Source organism: Strix uralensis, chromosome Z (genome assembly GCF_047716275.1).
Source record: "Strix uralensis isolate ZFMK-TIS-50842 chromosome Z, bStrUra1, whole genome shotgun sequence".
Classification (NCBI taxonomy): Eukaryota; Metazoa; Chordata; class Aves; order Strigiformes; family Strigidae; genus Strix; species Strix uralensis.
In genome coordinates this window covers 64555017-64572408 of record NC_134012.1, presented here as the reverse complement: position 1 = coordinate 64572408, position 17392 = coordinate 64555017, and the positions used below count along the sequence as shown (strand labels likewise).

General features: G+C 41.4%; 1 protein-coding gene across 3 annotated transcripts in view; it reads right to left on the bottom strand.

The window, feature by feature from the left end:
• Positions 1-1765: 1765 nt before the first annotated feature.
• CPLX1 (complexin 1) overlaps positions 1766-17392 on the bottom strand; it is a 122271-nt gene continuing 106644 nt past the window's right edge. For all 3 annotated transcript variants that reach the window (XM_074855094.1, XM_074855096.1, XM_074855095.1), the window contains exon 4: positions 1766-6579. In XM_074855094.1, the coding sequence (XP_074711195.1) occupies positions 6382-6579 (198 nt within the window). In that variant the 3' untranslated portion in view covers positions 1766-6381. The remainder of the gene's footprint in view (positions 6580-17392) is intronic.

Here is a 17392-nt window from a genome sequence, read left to right as displayed (position 1 = left end):
TCAGATGAAAATATTGCTTCCATCCCTAGCAGAATTCTGCTTCTGTCTAAATACTGAAGCCTCAAGAAAGCATGGGTTTCTGTCATCACATGCTCCAGCGATTTGTGTTTCTCAATTGTGTTTTCAGAACCTATCTCAATCTGTCTGCAAAATCTCCAGAGACAGGCTGTAGCAGAGAGATCTTCAACAAGGAATATCCCAATGCAGTTGTAACCTTGTTTTTCCTGAAAAGAGGAAGGAAAATTGGAGAAGGAGAATTAAAAATCTTGGTTGAGATTTTTAAACTGAGGCTATTGATGCTTGCTACAAACCTCCTGGGATGCCAATACACAGGACAGCATTGTGCCAGCATTGTCCAGTAGCCTTCATTCAAGTCCCATTTTCAAAGACAGCTTTAAGAGGCTTAGATCGTCAATGGTACTTTAGGAATAAAATGAAATGAAGTCATCAAAATGGGCTTACTCAGGACAACAAATGGTGAGTATCATTGTAACCAGCTTTTCATTTAGAAGTTTAATATCTGCCCCAAGTATGTAGTCTGTGACTCCACTGCTGTCAGTGAAGTTTGAGAGCTTGCAGTAGGGCTTATCATTGCATCCCAGGGCCAGTGTCTGACAAGTAGATCACTAATGCACATCTGTAACTGAAGTGATTTTTCACCAGAACCACTCATGATGTGCCTGCTGATTTCTTTTTGTCTTGTTCTCCTCTGGAGTATGTTTTGCTTGACAAAGTGTACTTTTAAAGTGAGAAAATGTAGATTGCACCAGCGTAACCCCTGGAATTATCCTTCTGTAGCTTTTTAATAAGAAGGCAGAAGTTGGTTCTGAAGAATTATTTACCTCCATTGCAAAATGAAGCCTGTCAGAATCACCTGCTTTCCTTCTTTGGTATCTGAGCCCTGTCCCTGACCACATTGGTCTGATATGATTATTCTGGATCCCTTGAGCTGGCTGTTTCTTAGGGGAACCAATGAAAAATACTTTCATGCTCTGCCATCTTCCTCAAACACAGACTTCATCTGGAACTTGGAGTAAATGAAGAGCCTGCCCTTGAACTCACAGGCTGCAGTAGCATTAGCGTGTGTTGGCTTTAGCAGTGCTTGCCTCAAAGTCTGAGTAGGTATTATGGGATGTAAATAATATGGTTTGATTCTCTGTGACAGTCCTGTGGTCACAGAGAAAAACCAAACACATCGTCATGCAATGGTCCTAAGGAAGAGCTTTCCTAGGGGAAACGGTATCAGCATTTCCTATGAGATGTATGGCTATTTCTCTTTCTTTTTCTAACATGATGCAATGCTTTTATTTTGAACATAACAGCTACTGATTTGTCCCTGAGCAAGTAAAACAAGGCTTAGCTGAGCGCAGCGTGCCACCCTAAGAGTTTTGTATGTATCACAAACTCTGGATCTAGAGATATATTTGATGTCATAGAAAATGAGTTTTTACCTTTTTTGTTTTAAGACCCAAACACAAAACCACAGTTAGATGTCTGTGTTTCTTTCAAAGGAATGCTGTTCTGCTCTTCCTAAGGAAAACTACCTCCTAAGAGCACAACTTTGATAATCACCTGCAGATGTCAAACCTCGTCAGTGTTTTTGACAAATGAAAAAATTAACATACCCATTACAATATCTGTGTTTCTCCTCAATTCTGTTATCATTCTATTTGTATATCAGCATGTACATACAAATAAATATGTATATCTTCAATTTCCAGGTGTAGCCTGGTAGGAATTTCACAGGAAAGCATTGCAAAAAATATATGAAATCACTGGGGTTTTATTGGCTGCGATTCCATTTCAGAAGAACATCATACCATTTACCCACACCATGCAGGAAAAAGTAGCAGGCAAATAACAAATGTAATTCACATTCACAAAGTCTTTAAATCATCTTCTAGTTGCTTGGAGAGTACTACATGCATCTGAGAGAAAGCTGGGGAACATTTCTACTAGAAAATGCATGGCTAAGCTGAATTTACTCTCTGTGTGTGAGAGAGAAAAAGTATTTTTTAATGACAGTACTGAAACATTTTACTAACTCTGCATGAAGAAACTGTTATCTGATAACACATATTCAGAACAGATACAGACAACATTCAGATACATAAGACATTACGTTGAGGTCACAACAGCTAATTTCTAACAATGCTTATTCTAGCACAGTAGCTTGACAAAAAGATGTATTCAGCGGCATTAGTATGGTCTTTCTTGATGAAGGAGAGAGGCTGGTAGGGACCTAAGCCAATGTATGGTATTAGAAACATAGACAGAGGAACTCCAAAGTGATTTAGCACATGATCTTATATTTTGTTTTATTTATTTTAAACACAAGAGTAGCATTCATAATTAATATTGCAGTCTGATTTCATATGGCTTTCTCTAAATATAACTGTGAGTTCACAAGGTCAATGGCAAAGTAAATCATTTACCCTCCAAATGTGGAGGCCCTTTGACTTTTTTTTATTAACCAGGAAGGTCTTGGAGCTGTGAAGGAAAATGGCTGCAGTGTCTAGCCACCAACCTTTCTATGTAAATAAAACCTAGCTAAAAAAATAAAAGACCTCATTTACCTGAGATTGAACAGACCATGATGCAAATAAAACAATGGCATGGAAAGACAGAGATATTCAGAATCCAAACAATGAACCATGCTTCTCTTTGGTCTTGTTTAAGTGCTTCAACACCTGCTTGAGTGCTGAGGGGGAAAGTGTCTGAGACACTGCTTCCCTTATCTGTACATGAGCCAAAGGTGTCTATGTCCCATGTTGCCAGTTCAGAGTGGGAAGAGAAATAAATGGATAGGCAGAAGGGTCAGGAGTGTGCCTGCTCTTGAGTCTGTTCAGCATGGCTTAGGCACTTTGGGGACAGTGGAATGACTTGAGGAGAGGTCCAGAACTCATGCAGGGTACCAAAAGTTATGTGAGGCAAACTCAAGCAAAACCTGTCCAGTACCATGGTAAATCTTCTGTCATGTCTCTTTATTAAAAGAAAAGGAAAATTAAAATGGGAACTATCAACTCACACCTGGCTGAACTCTCTGCTGTCCATGAAGGAAGGGTTGCTTCAGGTGTAGAGAGCTGAGGCACAGAAGGGATGACATGGCTGGCTGAAAACATCCCACAGTGAAAGACATGGCAAACATAATTTAATAAACTGCCTTCCCCTTCCTTCCCACTCTGTAAGCCTGGCATGAGGCCTAACAAACTCAGCACAGAGTTCTTATGGACCTCTTCAGGGTTTGGATCCAGATGTTCACACAGCTCAGGAGCTCAGCTCACAAAAGGAGTATTTTTAATCCTCTGAGTCCAGGGATAGCACTACCTGCTTATGAAATGTGAGAAAAGGCCATACAAGATCCTGACTTAGACCAGTCATTCAATAGAACAGTTGCGGAGGCACAGTTATAAAAAAATAATACCAAACACTCTTCCTTTCTCTCTCCTCTTCCTTTCTTTTCCCTTTTCCTCATCTTTCACACGTATGTGCACACACATGCACATCAAGCTGCCAGGGAGACTGTGAAAACAAACAGTACTATTCTGCAAGGACACCAGGCAGAAAACTCTGATTCTATGTCAGAACAGTATTTCACTGGATGAGGAAGTGAGTCCATGATGGGGGCTAGGGAAAGGTCAACAAGCAAGAGGTAGAGAAAGGCCAAAGCAAAGCGGAATGAGCTCATCCTCTTTGTTTGTTTGTTTGCAGAGTTCTCTAGCACAAGGCCAGGGAAAAATATGAATGGATGTGTTCTTTTTAGCAGGGGCACATTTCTGCTGGTTCTACTTATGTATTAGAGGACACATGACACAGAGACTAGTCAGAGCATCTCAAAAGTGTTGACGTCAGTGTGATCTGTGCTAGTAGATTTCACTACCAATGAGTGACTGAAACAAAGAGCCAAACTGCCTTTTAGATTGAAGGCCTGTTGGATTTAGTTCCTTCTGTGGCAGAGCATCAAAATCAACTGCTGCCTTTGTGACAGAAGGAGAGTTTTCAACTCTTTGAGGTTTACTTGAATAGTCTCAAATTACTAGTTGCATGGGGTGAGTAGGACACTCTCCCTAGAAAATGGTAAATTGCTATGCTACACCCAAGCACTGATTCAGAGATAAAAAGCATTCTGGGTCATTAGAGTCTTAGGAGGGGAGACACTCATCTTGCTTTAAATGACAGTTAGGGCAAAAAAACACTGACATTATCTGAAAGAGTAAAACCTGTCCTCTCTTTCCTCTGGGAAGCCCTTGGCAACTTATACTTGAATGAACATGTCTTGCTTGTGGATCCAGCCAGAAATAAGTTGCATCCTTATCAGCTGGTTCTGACTTCTACATCAGTCAAAATTCCTCAGCCTCCACCTTGGATTCAGTAGAAACTTATGGTTGAACTTATTTGTGAAGAAGCAAGAACTATCACACTTGAATAAGAATTGGGTGAGCAGAGCAAAATAAATACATTTCTTCTCTTTCATAATAGTTTTTCCCTATTATGAGAGATATTGCTAAAAGGCACAGAGTTCACAAGCTCACTGCCTTAACCATGGTGCAGATTTCTTCTGCTTACCTGAAAAAATGATAAATATATTTTAAAACTTCTTATTCAGGAAAATATTGAGATGTTTGCCTAAACTCAGTTCCACTGAAAAATTGCATCAACGAAGTTCCAATGAAGTAAAATGCTTTATTTAGGTACATAATGAAGTGTCTAAAATTGTTTTCCTTTTTGTTGTCAGTAGAAAGTGTTTATTTTCTTCCAAATCTTACTTAGGAAAGTTTTGCTGTTCCTATGACAGGGACAAGCAATGCTAGTTCTGCCAGACAAGCTCTGATTCTCTCACAAGGTTGTAAGACTGAGATGGCATGATGCTTTCACAATGACAAAGACCCAGCCAACTCCAGGATCAGCTCTTCAGATGACATGCCAGATACCTGATCATGAAGGTCTCTGTTCACAGTAAGTCTACGTATGTGAGTCTGTGTATGTACTAGCAAGACAACATCTCCAGTAGAATTTGGCTTATCTTATGCAGTTACTCAATACCTACAGTTGAGAAGCCTTCTGTATCTGTGTCTGGGAAAGGCAACAAAGATAATTGTGAGAGAGAGATTTCCTCTCACCCTACTAGCATCAAGGGATGCCACACACTGTTATAATATTAATTAGCTCCTTCATAGCACTGGAGAAGCACCCTCACTTTATGCCTTTATAGTAGGTAGAGACTGAAACCTACATTTTACAGCTGGAGAAGCTGAGTGGGGAAGAAAAATAAGTGACCTCCCCAAGGCAATGCAGTAATTTGATGTGATACATAGTAGGCATACTCAGTATTTCTGGATCTCCAGGACCATGGCTAACATTCAGGCCACCACAGTCTCCCACACACTGCAGGACGGGGTGGGCAGGACACAGCTGCAACAATATACTAGAAACCAAATGCCCATCCTGCAAGCACTGCTGGGAATTGGACAGTTGAATATGGCACTGGGCAGAAACAGGAAGGTCAGTTAATCAGAGCAGCCTATGTACTTGGTCACTGGCTTCAAAGGGGTTGGGGAGGTCCTCCACCAGAGCACCATGTACTCTCCTGTGGTTTCAGCTCTCTGATGGCAACTGTCTGACCAAATCTGATCTTTCAAGTTAAGTGTATGGCTAATTCCCAAAGTAACATGACTCTTGCTTAGATTCTGAGGCATTTAACTTCCACCAACATCTGAGGGCAGGTGAGTCTTCCACAGTTCTGAGTGATGTCAGCTGTGTAAGTCATGTGTGATTTACCTGCCAAATTATCTCTTTATTTATGCCTGTGATGGAATTAAAACATAAAAGCTCTGCTTACATTGGAGGACTAAGATATCCCTTCCTAGGGCAGATGTGCTCAACAACAAATGTCTAGTGTGAGCCAACCAACAACATTATTAATAATGACTAATAATTGCTATCAATAATAATATAAAGATAATTAAATAAAATTAAAGAGGAGGTCACTGTTCACACTTAGTGAACACTTCTTCCTGCTTTGGATAGAAATGCATGTGACGTTGTTCCTTTTCTATGCTTAATGTACAGTTGTCTTATTTAACATACATAGTACTATGGCTTATAATAAAAGTTGTGTAGTCTGCAGCTTTTTAATCTTTACACCCATTCAGAGGCATCTACTGGATGTGACTATGTACAAGAAAGGAATAGATGAGTCTTGGGGTGGAGGGAAGGGAAAGAGGCAGTCAGAAGGGAATGAGAAGTGAAGGTACTCCTAGTGAGCAGTAGAGGGCAGAGGTGAGGAGGGCTGTGTGATGGGAGGCAAGATTGTAAATCCCCATTGAGCAAAAGAGAAATCCTTTGCAGTACTGTTTATGCCCATCTAACAGTCTGCAGCTATTACTTCTTGAACATGTCCTGCAGGGGCCCTGGTAGGTATTTGATGACTGTGTCTAGAATGCTCTCTTCTTCCTCCTCCTCCTCATCCCCACAGCCAGGAGGGATTGCCTTCTTTGGGCGGGTCAGACTCCCTTCAGCATTAGCTTCCAGTGCAGCCTGGGCCTCTGCTTCTTTTTCTTCCTTCTTCTTTATCCCATACTGCAGGGGAGAGATAACACATTGTTAGTCACCCACTGAACAGGATGACAGATGAAGCCAGCCATCACACATAGTCCCTCATATTCTGCAGTATGAACATCACTGTTAATATTCTGCTTTTGCTCTTTTACACAGACACCTGAATTGTCCATCCTAACAACTCCCTACTAAGTACAGCCCAGTGGATGGACAGCTCTCACAAGACAAGATGGTCAGATGCTCAAATCACTCAGAAACAAGCATGGGAGAGAAACTGGGACTATACAACCATAGGCCTAGCAGAGACAATACAAGATCTCTGTTAGTAAAGTTTTGCAGTGGTACTCTACTGGTGTTGATCTTCCTCTTTTCTGTTAACAAGTCTGATGCTCAAGTCCATCATCTGCAATGATTTTGGAATTCCATCTGCAGCATTTTATAATAAAGGTTTATGGATGTGGCAAACTTCAGGAAAAATTAAGTATCAACAAAAGAAAGCAAACAGTACAGGACAGACAGGCAGACTACAGTGACAAAGACAGTTTTGGATATTCTCATAGGGGAGATATACTACACAACCTCACCTCTGTTCTCTTGGTATAAGTGGAACAGAAAGACCTCTTAGTGAAAATAAACCTTATTGAGAAACTCTGTCTGTATTTGCACACTGAACTCTGCACTTATGGGGGAAAAGCTGACTCATACTGTCTGAAGAGAAACATCCTTAAGCCTGCAAGTAGAATGGATACCTGAAATTTCCTAGTCCTATTAAGAATTAAAGGCACGACACTATGACTTTACTGGAGTAACCAGAATCTCATTATGATTTTATATTCAAAATGCTAGATTTAATAAACAAGTAAAGATATGCATAAGTGAATCAGATTAGGGAGAGAAATGCTGTAGTATCTCAGCTCCCACAGTGACTAGGACTTTCCAACTGCTAGTTTGAAAGCATGTCCAAGGAAAACAATTTCTGCACCACCAACCCACATCACTCCTCAGCTTTCATACAGTTCAGTAACTCTCAGATGTTGCTGCTATTTCCATAAGTGTTTGCACAGAGAATTTGGAGATTATGGTGATACATGATTTTTAAAAAAAAAAGAACTCAGGGTGTAACATGCAAATCTACAGTAACAGAAACACCTGTAAGCTACCCTCTTTATTATAGAATCATAGAATGGTTTGGGTTGGAAGGGACCTTTAAAGGTCATCTAGTCCAACCACCCTGCAATGAGAAGGGACATCTTCAGCTGGATCAGGTTGCTCAGAGACCTGCTCTGTTTATTCAGACCAATTTAAATTTCCCAGACATTTTCCACTTTTTCTGCTGATAAATAGAGGTTAAACTTTCTTGGTTTTGTGATCAACGATGCATCTCAGGAGGTGTCCTGTTTCAGCTGTGTTTCAAAGAGGCCAGCTGCATGTATCAAGGATGCATCTGGTCACCATGCTCACAGCTCCCAAGCCAGCAGGAACATTCTTCTGCTCAGTCATTTCCCCTTCTAACCAGATACGTTTATGGCTGCTCATACCTATCAACTACTCAGCCACCAGTGACCTCACAAGAACCTGCACAAATACTTTCAATCATTTCACTTCAGTTACATTAGGGAGTCATCTGATCTTTGCAATAGAGAGGAAAGGCATTCAGGTTTGCTGTAGCAGCTATCAGCTTCAAAATTATTGTTCTTTAAAAGCTATTCCTTTACTTATGCCTAAATTTTAATTAAAGTACCAAATAGAATTAAGGTTGTTCTCAGTGCATCAGAACCATAAAGTAACTAACTTAAACCCATGTAAAGGTCAGCAAAACATTTTGCATGAATAAGCTTGAAAAGAACTTTGAAAAAAAAATTAGGTATGATTTCAAAACCATCAAAGAATTATATTGGTGCAAAGTACTCAGTGTTTTCTAGTATCTATAGTATGGTACTGCTGAATAGACACAAAGTAGATGCTCTTTTTATTGTTTTCTCCTTTCATTTTCTCCATTAAGACTAGAGCACGTTATTTACCAGTAAAGCAAAAAATGCATTGCTGCTGTCATGACTTTCTGATTTCAAAGGGCTCTTGGGTTTGACAAGAAACTCCTAAACATTTCTGAGCAAAGGCAATATCTTTGTTTCCTTTTTCTATCATATCAAGGTTTAGGATGACAGCCTGCAAGTTTGAAACCACTAACTTCAAAACCCTTGGTTCTCTAAATCAATTATTTCAAGCCAAAATGTTCATTAAGAATATTTGTCTAAGGATATTTGTCTTATGATTTTTATACATAGTGGATGCCAGTCACCGGATTTCAGGGGAGAGATGTTCAAGACACAGATGTCTCCATTCACATCTGAGGCAAAGGAAGCATTTGATTAGCTTGTAGTTATAGGGCTGAACACCACAGAGGAAATCCAACACAGGACCAGCAACCACTGCAGGGGGAAAGACATACACTGCTAGGTTGTGGGCAGTCTGTATGGCTGGCTGATACTTACTCTCCTTCTCAAGTCACAGGTAGATGTCTCTAGGTGAATTACATTCCCAGTGTAATTTATCTACAGACTTTACCTTCTTTTGCCAGCTAGAGGAGAAAAGCAGTAGTGAAGACAACACAGTAACACACAGGTTCCCTGCATGCTTTCAAATCCTCCATCTCAAAACAAGTATCAGCTCATGGCGGGTTGATCCTCTAGCTCATGAACATGTTGAACATCCAGGCCACAGGAAACTGTGGAAAAAACCCACTCAAGTACTACTGTGTGCTAGGACAGAGGGAAGCTCAAAGATTATATAAAGGAGTTACACCCTGTAAATGTCATCCTGTACGGACACATTTCCTTAGGAAGCCTCTACTGACTGCCCTCAGAGACTTGCACAGTGCTAGACAGACCTTAGCTCTTACAAGATATGGCCAGTCTTATGGGGTAGCTGCAGAATGGGGCAAAACATGGCCTGGAAAGATATTTTTCACTATAAAAGGGCATTAAGGAAAACCAGATTCTATTGTTCCAGCTTACTGGCACAAATGCCAAGTACAGAAATTAATTTTTCTTGGCTCCTACCCGTAGTGATGCTACAACATGTAGAAACAAGCCATTTCTCCCTAGTATATATGTAACACCTAAATACAAATTTATTTTGGACAAAAATATTCTTCTCTTGGAGAAAGATGACATTGTATCAAATGTAATTTTTATAAGAAAGAATCAGTTTTTAGAATTCAGAGAGAATTTAAACTTGGTGGTATTTTGTAATGCTTCACATTAATAAAAATGTAATGCTTTGATGATTCACAGGTGAATAAAATGGCATTTTTCAAGTTTGAAATTGTTTCAGACAAAATCAAATTTTAGAAAGGAAAGTCTTAATATGAACAAAATTTTAAAAAAGCATCTTTGCATCTTCACAAGAAATCCTTTAGGTGAAGTCAAGAAATATTTTTTAAAAATATAATTAAAAATAATGAATCTTTTTGGTGCTCTGGATTTCCTGAGGATGGCAAATACTGCATTACCTCAAAAAAATTTGAAGGATGAAAACAATTCCATTTTTTTCAAGGTCCAACCCCACAATATTTAATATCAGAGGCCGTATTTGTATCATTATCTGCTTGGCCTTCACTCATGCCACCATATATTTAATAATGTAGAATTATGGACCTAACACAGCAAGATACTGAAACGTTTTAAGTATGTGAACCACCTTTCTGCTCCTAAAGTCATCACTATGTTGTCATATGAGGATTGTTTTCACTGGGTCATATGTTGGTGAAATACTGGTGGACTAGAGTCCTCTGTCTTCAAGTGGAAAGAGTAGGGAAAAAATACCGTGGCCCTTGGCTTACCCCATACTCACTCACTGTATGTCAGGACAAGACCAGACTAACAATGCCACCTGCCATCAACTTCCTCCCCATCTCCTTCCTTCCCTATTCCTTCTGCTTTCCACAGGAAGCCAAAGTGCATGCATGAACTAGAAACATGCTGGAAATTCAATCTAACTCTAATGTCAGTAAGGGTGTCAAGGAATAGGGGTCTGTTGAGCCAAGGTGGACCTGCAGCTAAAATGTCAACCCACCACAAATATAGTTACCATTTCTTATGACAAGCTAAGCATTGCTTACTAAAAATGAACATATCTATCTGGCAAATATCTAGACCACAGAATGAATAAAGCAGTAACATCACAGTTAAGACACTTGCTGAACTAACTGTTTATTTCTGGGTCAGTTATGTAACTGACTCTCCAGGAAGACAGTTGCAATTAAGATACAAGACTTATCTGGAGAAGCTAAGGAAATACAGGAGTTTTGTGGGAGATAAAAAGACAGTTCAAAGACTGCATGGTGGCACCAGAAGATTATGAGTGCAAAGGATCCTGGAGTCTGAGAATAAACTGCTGTCAAGACAAACATCTTTCCAATGTTTCCCTGGTATAGGCAGGATGCCCCTGTGTGGTGGTTTAGCCCCTGCCGGGGTCTAAGACCACGCGGCCGCTGCCCCTCCCCCACAAAGGGAGTGAAATACAAAGCCCCAAGACTGAAATAAGGAAAGGTTTAATACAACAGTGCAATAGCAACACAACAAACAACAGCAATAACAATAACAGTAATAGTGATAGCAATTAACAGAGCAAAATATCTACCAATACAGCAGTGAGAAGCACGATGTACAAAACCACGAGTGCACCGCGCTCCCGCGCCAGGAAAATGTGACCTGCCAGGATGTGACGTCCGCATGGTATCTGAATAACCCGGCTAGAGCTCCCCCCCCACTGCTGGGGAAACTTAACCCTATCCTGGTTAAACCAGGACACCCTGGGACTCCCATACACTGGATGGGGATTCAAAAGGCCAACAGAGTGGTCTTGCTGACCTTAGCAGGTTGGGTTTATGAAAGGCAGGTCCTGCTTGACAAACCTGATGTCCTTCTACGACAGGGTGACCTGCTTATTGGATGAGAGAAAGGCTGTGGATGTTGTCTACCTTGGCTTAAGTAAGGCCTTTGACACTGTTTCCCACAGCATTCTCCTGGTGAAACTGGCTGCTCAAGGCTTGGATGATCGCACGCTTTACTCAGTAAAAAACTGGCTGGATGGCTGGGCCCAAAGAGTTGTGGTGAATGGAGTTAAATCCAGTTGGCGGCCGGTCATGAGTGGTGTCCCCCAGGGCTTGGTTTTGGGGCCGCTCCTGTTTAACATCTTTATTGATGACCTAGACGAGGGGATCGAGTGCACCCTCAGTAAGTTTGCAGATGACACCAAGTTGGGTGGGAGTGTTGATCGGCTCGAGGGTAGGGAGGCTCTGCAGAGAGATCTGGACAGGCTGGAGCGATGGGCTCAGGCCAACTGTAGGAGTTTCAATAAGGCCAAATGCCGGGTGCTGCACTTGGGCCACAACAACCCCCAGCAGCACTACAGGTTTGGGGAGGAGTGGCTGGAGAGCTGCCAGTCAGAGAGGGACCTGGGGGTGTTGATTGACAGCCGCCTAAACATGAGCCAGCAGTGTGCCCAGGTGGCCAAGAAGGCCAATGGCATCCTGGCTTGTATCAGAAATAGCGTGGCCAGCAGGGACAGAGAAGTGATCTTACACCTGTACTCGGCACTGGTGAGGCTGCACCTCGATTACTCTGTTCAGTTTTGGGCCCCTCACTACAAAAAGGACATTGAATTACTCAAGCATGTCCAGAGAAGGGCAATGAACCTGGTGAAGGGTCTGGAGCACAGGTCGTACAAGGAGCACCTGAGGGAACTGGGGTTGTTTAGTCTAGAGAAGAGGAGGCTGAGGGGAGACCTCATCGCCCTCTACAGCTACCTGACAGGAGGTTGCAGAGAGGTGAGGATGAGCCTCTTTAACCAAGTAATAAGTGATAGGACAAGAGGTAATGGCCTCAAATTGCGCAAGGGAAGGTTTAGACTAGATATTAGGAAGTATTTCTTTACAGAACGGGTAGTCAGGCATTGGAATGGGCTGCCCAGAGAGGTAGTGGAGTCCCCATCCCTGGAGGTGTTCAAGAGGCGGGTTGACATAGCACTTAGGGATATGGTGTAGTTGAGAACTGTCAGTGTTAGGTTAATGGTTGGACTGGATGATCTTCAAGGTCTTTTCCAACCTAGATGATTCTGTGATTCTGTGATAACACAATATCCATAACACTATGCCACTAATATTTACCATGATTGTATGCTGCTGAGATTATTATAGTTACTTGCTAAGATTATTGCAGTTACTCACATAATTGTATCTGCTATTGCCATGGTTGAACAACCATATTTTACTGTCTCTACAAACTATTACATATCACTATGTATATACTTCATATAGTCACAGCTTCTTTCATCACTGGATATTTTCACTGCACACTTTTCTTCCCTCCTAATACCTGGATAAACAGGAAATGAGGACTGGTGCTATTGGCACTACACACCTGTCCTGCAATCTGGATTTGCAGCATCAGTTTCTGGAAAAGTCAAGAAGATTAAAAAAGGCATGCTTCCGTCCTTAGGACAGAGAAAAGAACTATGTTCCTTTGGCTAGCTTGGCATGTTCACAAGTCTGACTAACACAAGGTTCGTGTGAAGCCTACAGCAAGCAGTGGGATACAAGCAAATGTTGTAAAGCTTTGTTGAGATAAGCCCATGCAGGTCTGCATAGCAAGAATTTTGTAATGGAGTAGCACGTCCTAGGTGGACCTGCCTGGTCAGCACTTTTTGTGGCTGGTGGCAGCTGTCAATCAAGTCTCCTCCACTGTGGTTGCATCTGGGTGATTGAAATCCAGAGGTATGCATATAGGAACCTCACAACACAGCTGCACCCCATCCGTGGTGCTAGGAATTGTTCATGGCTTGTTGTTTTCCGTGTGGAAAACTTTCTTGCACTCAGGAAACACCTCTTCCTCCCAAGGTTCTCTGAGGGCATGAAACTGGTCTTCAGTTTGCATCCCAAGAATACTGCATATCAGCTACCACTGAGTTTTAGTTTCTGGAAGAAGGTTGGCATATGAATGATACTGGCTACATTTTTCTTCATGGAATTTTTCTCCTTAATGGTTTTGTGTAGCTGCAGGTAGTACTGAATCTACGTCTGATATGGCAGATACAGCCATCTCTGGAATTTCTATTTTATTTACCAGCTGAGCTTTTAAAAGCTATTGAAGTGCTAAGGCTTGGACAATAAGCCCAAGCCAGAGTTGACATATAGATGAATCCTGTACATTTTATAACTGATAACCATTGTGCTAATAGGTATTATACTAAGTTATAGCAAACCAACTATTCTGATGTAAAAGGTGGGAATACTGAAACCTGAGCAACAGGCCCTGAACTGAAACTGCTAACTCTGTATGTAGTCATTAGTGAAATATGCATAGAAGATGTAGCTTAAACATCATAAAACATTTCTATCTTGAATATATCCTTATCTTTCTTTATGTTTGAGCAAGATAACAGGGCCACAGAAACAGTTGTCTGGCCTTGTGACCTTGCTCATAAATTAACTAGATAAGCAGGGAAATTCCCTTAGCTTCTCCCTTAAGCCCTGGCCAGGCTCTGGGGGGAACCTAACGTGAGATGAAAACCAGATATTTCCACTTAAAACAAAGGTGCCAGCTCTTCTGGCTTACTGATTTTTAGGTATATAAGGCTGGGCCCGCTCACAGTGACTTTGGATGCCTCACCTACGGGTGGACGAACCGCGTAAGATTTCTCACTTGCCGGGACACGCTCTCCAAATCCTCGCTGTAACCGGGGCTCCCCAGTGACTGCGGATCTGGATGATGGTAAAGTATGCAAGTGGTGATGGATCTTTCTTAATCACTATCCTCTGTGTCTTGTAGTAATGATTTGATGCATTACCCTGTATTTTCCTATTTGTTTGAGTGCACTATTCTGTCTTTTCTTACTGTACGTTTTCTATATTATTCTGTTATATTATTTAGTTGTTTCTAGTAAAATACGCCTGCTCTTTTTACTCTGGTGTCTGAGTGTAATTGGTATCCCTAATCAGCAAAACAGCTATGGAAATATTTCAATGCTTGTTCCTTACCTTACTTCATATGCAAATTAGAGGAGACTTTGTCTCTTCTTACACAGCCCTGTCTATTAAATTTCATTCATATTCCAACCCACAACACAATAAAAAAAGAACAATATTATCAGTTAGATTTGAAAGCTGTGAGGAACTGAAGGGGTTAATGACTCAAACATTCATCAACACAGAAACCCTCAAGGACAAATTGTGGCTTTTGTGGTTAGTCTTAGGAATGAATTATCTGCCTAGGGAAGCACAGACTGTATCAAAGGGTGCAAAGCTCTACTCCCTCGCAGTTGTATAGTCAAATTCCCTAGATAAACCTCGAAGGGGGGAGACATAGACTGAGTAAAACCGTATGTTCATGTTAATGCCTATACTTTAATTTATGACTATAGCCTTGAAGAAGAGCCAAAAGATTGATAAGAGAGGAAACAGCTGACACCAGATGGAACTAATGGCTGGATAATTGCCCAAGAAAAAAAAACTGAGGAAAAGTTAAAGTTGGTAGGCAGAGAGTATGACCATTGACTCAACTGGACAAAACGGTTAATGTACCCTATTTGTCCTCAATGCATGTGAAGAAACCATGCTCTGCCTTTTACCCATCTCTCATGCAAATGAGTTCGTGGAATACCTGCCTCTCTTTGTCTAGCAAATCAGTCGATAAGATGAATTTAAAAAGGTGACGGAAAACTTTGCTGGGATGCACTGACCACCAAAGATTACCGGACCTGAGACAATGCTAGAACCTGGAGTGGTGACTTGGATTCTTTAACTCTCTTTCTCTCCCTGTTCTTTTCTTTCCTTTTTTTCTTTCTTATAGATTTGTCAGTAAAAGACCACATTGCTTATTATCCTTTTCTAAGTTTAAGTTGTTTCTATTGCAAGTTAAACTTTTAACTGGTCATCTGGTGTCATTTCACCTTAATTTAACTCGAGGGCATCACAAAACCTTTATGACCTCCTGGACTCCCAGTCTGGGTCGTAACAAAAGCATATGGTTAGAGAAGACACTGAGAGGGCAATTTGCCTACACTTACACCTCAAGGGTTAACTTGGCCTGAACCAATCTTTTTCTTAGAGACCTCAGCTGGTGAAGAACAATCATCTGCTCTGGAACTTAACTAGCCTTTGCAATTAAAATATTTCTCTTCATGTCTAACCCGATTCTTTCTGAAATGCCTTTTCAAAAGAAAAAAATCTGGAAAACTGAAAAGACACAGGTATCACAAAATGGTTTATCTTTCATCCATCCTTCTGGGCTTCATTTATTATGTGTGCTAAGTTATTCTTTTCTCTTCCAATACCAAAGAGAACACCAGCCCAGTTAAGATCTTCTTATCATTAACTCATGGAACCTTCTGCCAAGACTATATGTAGACTGAAACAAATTGAGAGCAATAGGTAGGGTTTAGCACTGACCTTTAGCTTCACAACTGTGAGAGTCTGGAATACAGAAAAAGACTCCATGTGTATTTCATTTATACAAGCCTGAAGTCTTTCTACATGATTTCTTTGGTCTCTCTGTGAGTGGACAAGATGCCAACCATATCTTTGGCTTAAAGTGTCAGGTGAAGATGAGGCAGTTTTCAGTCAGAGGCTTAGGAAAGTGTGTGCCATTGTGATGGACTATGATCTGGTTTTGTCTTTTTATTGATTCAAGAGTATTGTTTACAGATCTTTTTGTGGTGAGAGTGCTGCTGTGTATTTATGTGGCAATGGAAACAGCATGTTTTTCTTCTCTTACGCCTATTCCCTCTAAGCCTCTGAGTTGGAGATGTTATAGAATGAGAGAAGGGTTTTCCTACAGGAGATGATAGGGCTGAAACCCAGAGCCCTGAGTACTCTGTTCTCAGCACACAGACCTGCTTTGATGTGGATGTGGCTTAGCAATGCGCACTGACTCTTCTTCCACCTCAACATTACGGATCTCTTGATTTCATTTGTGTGTGAACTTTGGCTCCTTTTCATTTGTTTTTTTTTGGTCTACTTGTCTTTCTGATCAGTTCATTTATCCCTGGCTTGATGTCCAAGGAGTTGCTATGGAGAGGGGGAGATGACTAGTCCTCACAAAACTTCTGGGGAAGCCTTTTAACACATTTGAAAAGAGGACACTATCTTTGTCCCCTAATTTATCCATTTAAGCCTAAACTCTGCCATGAACTGTTCAAATTACCCAGACTGCCTCAGGTAGCTCAGCCATGCTGACCCTGGATAATCTCTCTGCTTTGTGAGGAGTAATAAACCAAGAATCACAGCCTGCCACATGGGGAACTGTGCAACCTTCCAGCTGTGGTAGAGAATGAAAGTTAAGAGAGACAGTGCTGGTTGTCTCAATCCCTGCCACTCTCTGGTGAGGGGGTGGTGGTGCGTCTGAGTGTTCTTGTCACCACATGCTGCTGTATACTCTGCTGACCAGGACCCTGTCACTGTGTTAGTGGAAGATGGCTGATTAATAATGGAAAAGAACAAGGCAAAGTCTGGAAACTGCAGTCCTAAATTATATTGTTCAATTGTGTGTGAGCTGAACAGGAGCACAACACAGGAGACAGGTGGCAGACAGAGAAAGGAGGACAATAAAACTACAGGAAGGTGACACTTAAGATCCAAAGGCAGAGCTATGAATATACGAGCAGTTTCTGCTTCATGCCTCGTCTCTCCTGGAACAGACCTTCCCAAGCCACCTTCTTGGGGGCCATCAGTGTTTTTCAGTCAGATTTCCTGCACAGGTTACTCGTAGACATGGATTCTGTCCTATGAGTCCTTTACCTCATCCTATGCTCCACCTCCCCACAAGTTCCCTGTGGC